Source organism: Nerophis lumbriciformis, linkage group LG24 (assembly GCF_033978685.3).
Source record: "Nerophis lumbriciformis linkage group LG24, RoL_Nlum_v2.1, whole genome shotgun sequence".
NCBI lineage: Eukaryota > Metazoa > Chordata > Actinopteri > Syngnathiformes > Syngnathidae > Nerophis > Nerophis lumbriciformis.
In genome coordinates, this window is record NC_084571.2 from 9,493,885 (window position 1) to 9,500,303 (window position 6,419).

The 6,419-nt window shown below is 42.5% G+C and overlaps 1 protein-coding gene across 1 annotated transcript; it reads left to right on the top strand.

Moving 5' to 3' along the window:
* Nucleotides 1-4,643: 4,643 nt before the first annotated feature.
* On the top strand, nucleotides 4,644-6,035 carry LOC133620693 (somatostatin receptor type 5-like; the record flags this gene model as incomplete). The annotated part of the gene is made up of 1 exon (XM_061982295.1): nucleotides 4,644-6,035. A coding segment is annotated over one exon (1,263 nt), but the record flags the coding sequence as incomplete, so codon positions are not given.
* Between the last annotated feature and the right edge of the window lie 384 nt (nucleotides 6,036-6,419).

The window sequence follows — 6,419 nt, forward strand, 5'->3', positions numbered from 1 at the left end:
ATCACAATGATTATGTAATGGTATATGAACTTGCATAAATGTAACAAGGTATAGAAATGTATATGGTTGTCTAAAAGCACATGAATGTATAAATGTATATGAATCAATAAAGGTAGCCATCCCACCAATAATGCCAACCAGACACACACACACACACACACACACGCACACACACGATTGTCTTTAGACACCTCCCACTTGACTGTCTGTTTCCTAGTTACAAGCCGTGGACCTGCTCCGGCTGCATCTCCGTGGTTCTCTTCCACTTTTGGGGGTTCCGCCGCAGCCCCGGCTCACGATGAGACGTGGACCTGAGTCGATGGAGCCCGGCGACACGTGCGAGCTCGTGTCCGCCTTGTGACGACAGGAAGAAGCTCAAAGGTAAGCTCAGTTGCTGGCAGGATTTATTTGCAAGCCACGGCATGGTCATGTTGTTGGTTAGCATCTTAGCATTTTAGCACCAATATGCTGCTTGAAAACAAGACAAAGTTTCAGAACAACTTCAACAATGTTTGCTCATGAAAAATAAGAAAATAGTATTCTTTATTATTACTATGTGGTTACTCTTAATGGTGCTCACTGTAGCATTCAATACAAAACACACACACACACACACACACACACACATGCACACACACACACACACACACACACAATTAGGATTTTTCTGCATTGGTGAAGGTCTGCTCTCGACTGTGTGACGTTCGAGTTAGTCTTCTGATGCCTTCAATCACTGTGTGTGTGTGTGTGTGTGTGTGTGCGGGGGTGTGTGTGTGTGTGCGTGTGCATGTGCGTGTGCGTGCTCCTCCCACAAGCTTTCAATTCTGCCACACAGGTTGACCTTTATGATGAAGGCGCTGCTCAACCAAGTCCTGACGTTAGCACGATTAGCATTTAGCATATAGCATATCATTATGAAATGTGACGTCACAGAGCAGGGGTCTCACACCGGTAGCTCGTCAGCCATCAAATTTCGAGCAGCTTACCAAACGATCAAAGAATATTTGCCTAAACTCTTAGTACTTTTTTAAAAGAGAACTGCGGCCGTCATGAATTACATTATAAATTATAAATTATAAACCGTAATGGACTTGCCTTTAAGTGGAAGGGGAGTGAAGTAAGTTGAATGATGCGGACACGTTTGTTACCGCATACTTTCGAATACGCTTCTGCCTTGGAGACTTTGTATGTGTAAGTTATATGTAACTATAATTATTTGATGCTTGTTTATGGAATAGAATAGAATAGAATAGAAAGTACTTTATTGATCCCTGGGGGAAATTCAGCACCACAGTTCGCTCACAATAGACAACAAATACTATACAGTATTATTCACATGTGAATAATATAAATATATTATACATATATTCTACATTTAAGTGCAGTCAAGAAGGAACATATGCATATTTTATTGACAAATGTGCTGTTTTATTGTTCAATTATTATTACGTATGTCTAGCTTGTGTGCTACTGTGTGCTTAACTGTTGTGTAACTGCTAGCTCCTAGTAGCGTATAGCCTAGCAGGTTTACCTTTAGTAAATGACTTGACTAAAATAGAGGAGTGTGCTTATTGGAGGACATTTAGATGTGAACTGTCTGTTCAACTTTGCACAAGTAAACACGCTGCAGGACTGCTTGTATTGCACATGATATCACACACAAGTAAAGAGGCTGCAGGACTGCTTGTATCGCACATGATATCACACACAAGTAAACATGCTGCAGGACTGCTTGTACCGCACATAATATCACACAGTAAACAGGCTGCAGGACTGCTGTATCGCACATGACATCACACACAAGTGAACACGCTGCAGGACTGCTCGTATCGCACAGTGTGTCAAACATAAATAAACATGCTGCAGGACTGCTTGTATCGAACATGATACCACACACAAGTAAACACGATGCAGGACTGCTTGTATCGCACATGATACCACACACAAGTAAACACGATGCAGGACTGTTTGTATCGCACATGGCATCACACACAAGTAAACACGATGCAGGACTGTTTGTGTCGCACATGATATCACACACAAGTAAACACGCTGCAGGACTGCCTGTGTCACACAATATGTCACACACAGGTAAACATGCTGCATGACTGCTTGTATCGAACATGATTCCACAAACATGTAAACACGCTCGCTGCAGGGCTGCTTGTATCGCACAGCATATCCAATCCAATCAATCCAATCCACTTTATTTATATAGCACATTCAAACAACAAAAATGTTTCCAAAGTGCTGCAAAACAATATTAAAAACAATATTAAAAACAATAATCAAATATTTTCCTTAGCTCCACCAATGACTGAATAAAAACAAAAAAATAAATAAATAAAGAACCAATATAAAAACAATATAAAAATAAATATGATTAAAAACGATTTTAAAGGGAAAAACCAATTAAAACAGTAAATAGAAATCAAAATTGATTAAAAAAAAACACAGAGGACAACAGAGGACAGAGGACCACACAACTTACGTAGTGTTAAAAGCCAAAGAATAAAAGTGGTTCTTAAGACAAGACTTAAAACACTCCACTGTGGGAGCAGTTTGAACATGGAGGGGCAGAGTGTTCCAGGGCTTAGGGCCGACCACAGAGAAGGCCCTGTCTCCCCTGGATTTAAGTCTGGTCTTGGGCACCACGAGCTGGAGCTGGCTCTCGGACCTCAGAGTGCGCGTAGGAGTGTACATTTGGATGAGGTCCGAGATATATTGAGGTGCCAGTCCATGTAAAGCTTTAAAAACAAACAGCAAGGATTTAAAATCAATTCTAAAATGAACAGGGAGCCAGTGCAAACTCTGAAGAACTGGGGTTATATGCTCGCGTTTCCTGGCCCCTGTTAAAAGTTGTGCTGCCGCGTTGTCACACACAAATAAACACGCTGCAGGACTACTTGTATCGCACATGATACCACACATTTCCCATGCAAGATTATACTATCCATACATTTTTTATCAATATTGGATCAGGACACTCCTAATATCTATACATAAGGACATACATCTACAATATATATAGCTTAATATATATATATATATATATATATATATATATGTATATATATATATATATATATATATATATATATATATAAATGGGTTATACTTGTGTAGCGCTTTTCTACCTTCAAGGTACTCAAAGCGCTTTGACACTATTTCCACATTCACCCATTCACACACACATTCACACACACATTCACACACTGATGGCAGGAGCTGCCATGCAAGGCCCTAACCACGACCCATCAGGAGCAAGGGTGAAGTGTCTTGCTCAAGGACACAACGGACGTGACTAGCTTAGTAGAAGGTGGGGATCGAACCAGGAACCCTCAGGTTGCTGGCACAGCCACTCTCCCAACAGCGCCACGCCGTCCCCTATATATATATATATATATATATATATATATGTCTTAATAAGGTTATCCAAAAAATAGTGCTCGATACCGTATTAGAGCGCAATATATGTATGTGTGGGGAAAAAAAATCACAAGACTATTTCATCTCTACAGGCCTGTTTCATGAGGGGGGGTACCCTCAATCCTCAGGAAATCTCCTGACGATTGAGGGTACCCCCCCTCATGAAACAGGCCTGTAGAGATGAAATAGTCTTGTGATTTTTTTTCCCCACACATACATATATATATATATATATATATATATATATATATATATATATATATATATATATATATATATATATATATATATATATATATATATATATATATATATATATATATATCGCTAACGCCGCCTTCGCCCACAAACGCTACCACAAACGGGGGCATAACAGCGCCGGAAAACTAAAATTTGGTGCCTAACGCTTTTATGGAAATAAATTACTTGCACTCGTCAATGACGTCAAATAGCTAACGCCGCTAACATCGCTACCACCGCAAATCACGCTGGTAGAACCACAAACACAACGATCCTTCATTTAACTTGTATTCACCTTATTTATTTACATATATATATATATATATATATATATATATATGTATATATATATATATATATATATATATATATATATATATATATATATGTATATATATATATATATATATATATATATATATGTATATATATATATATATATATATATATATATATGTATATATATATATATATATGTATATATATATATATATATATATATATATATATATATATACATATATATATATATATATATATATATACATATATATATACAGTACATGTATATATATATATATATACACACAATATATATACATACAGTATATATGTATGTATGTATATATGTATGTATGTATGTATGTATAATATGTAATGCAGTGATGTTGACATGTTTAAGAATGTGTATAAAGAAGAAAAACGTCATGCCATGAAAAAAAAGAAGTGTTGACATTTATTTGACTGATGACACTGATATCAGTGCCTCCCTGGGGCTGGTTTCCATGACGACCCAAGGTGATGAACGTAACGTGAAGCCAATGTTGATGCTATTGTTGTCTTCTTGCAGGCGTGAATGTGTGCAAGGACGCACTAAAAACACACTGGAGGAACTTGTCATGCTCTCTGTTTGGTCTCGAGGCTTAGATCCAGCCTGACGCCATCGCAACATGGAGGCCGAGAATGCCAGCGACGTCTTCTTCTCTGACTTTCCCGTTTTCAACGCCAGCGACCTCAACGAGTCGTTGCTCAACCGCACCAACCCCACGGCCTCGGACGGGCCGTGGGGGTCCGACGCGGCCGGCGTACTGATCCCACTGATCTACGTGATCGTGTGCGCCATCGGCCTGGGCGGAAACACGCTGGTCATCCACATCGTGCTGCATTACTCCAAGATGGAGTCGGTGACCAACATCTACATCCTCAACTTGGCCGTCGCCGACGAGCTCTTCATGCTGGGCCTGCCCTTCCTGGCGGTGCAGAACACGCTGCAGGCGTGGCCGTTCGGGTCGTTCATGTGCCGCCTGGTGATGACGGTGGACTCCATCAACCAGTTCACCAGCATCTTCTGCCTCACCGTCATGAGCGTGGACCGCTACCTGGCCATCAACCACCCCATACGCTCGGCCAAATGGCGGCGCCCCCGGGTGGCCAAGATGGTGAACGGCACCGTGTGGGCGCTGTCCTTCCTGGTGGTGCTGCCCGTGGTGGTCTTCGCCAACGTCCAGAAGGCTAGCGGCACCTGCAACATTGTGTGGCCGCAGCCGGCCAACGTGTGGCGAGCGGCTTTCATCGTGTACACGTCCAGCGTGGGCTTCCTGTGCCCACTCCTCATCATCTGCTTCTGCTACCTGCTCATCGTCTTCAAGGTCCGCAGCTCGGCCAAGAAGGTGCACGCCGCCTCCGCCAAGCGCAGGAAGTCGGAGAGAAAGGTGACGCGCATGGTGGTCATCGTGGTGGCCGTCTTCGTCTTCTGCTGGCTGCCGTTCTACGCGCTCAACGTGGTCAACCTGCTGGTGGCGCTGCCCTCCGACTACCAGGGCCTCTACTACTTTGTGGTGGTGCTCGGCTACGCCAACAGTTGCGCCAACCCCTTCGTCTACGGCTTCCTGTCGGACAACTTCAAGCAGGGCTTCAGGAAAGCCCTCTGTCGCGCCAGCAGGAAGGTGGAGGACCGTCGGGCGGAGCGGCGCCGGCCGGCGCAGGACGACGGCAGGATGGCGTTGGTGCCCCGTGAGAGCCAGGGGCAGGGTCTCCAACGCCGAGATGACGATGGCGACGACCAGGAGGACGCCTCGGAAATGACCGAGGTTTACGGAGTCTGCCAGAATGGAAACGCCGGTTGCCTTGACAGAGAGGAGACGGAAGCAGGACAGCCGACCAGCGGGGCGTCGCTAACGCCGCCTTCGCCTACAAACGCTACCACAAACGGGGGCGTAACAGCGCCGGAAAACTAAAATTTGGTGCCTAGCGCTTTTATGGAAATAAATTACTTGCACTCGTCAATGACGTCAAATAGCTAACGCCGCTAACATCGCTACCACCGCAAATCACGCTGGTAGAACCACAAACACAACGATCCTTCATTTAACTTGTATTCACCTTATTTATTTTGCTCCTAAAAAGCAACATACAGAATACACGTATACATATTTTTATATATACAGTGGAACCTCGGTTTAAGAACTTAATTGGCTCTCAAGCAGGGTTCGTAAATTGAAAAGTTTGTATAGTGGACCAACTTGTAACTTGTATTTACCTTATTCATGTTGCTCCTAAAAAGCAACATACAGAATGTACGAATACATATTTATATTTATATTTATTTATACTGTGGAACCTCGGTTTAAAAACTTAATTGGCTCTCAAACAGGGTTCGTAAATGGAAACGTTTGTATAGAGGAGCAACATGTAACTTGTATTTACCTTATTTATGTTGCTCCTAAAAATCAACATACAGAATGTATGTA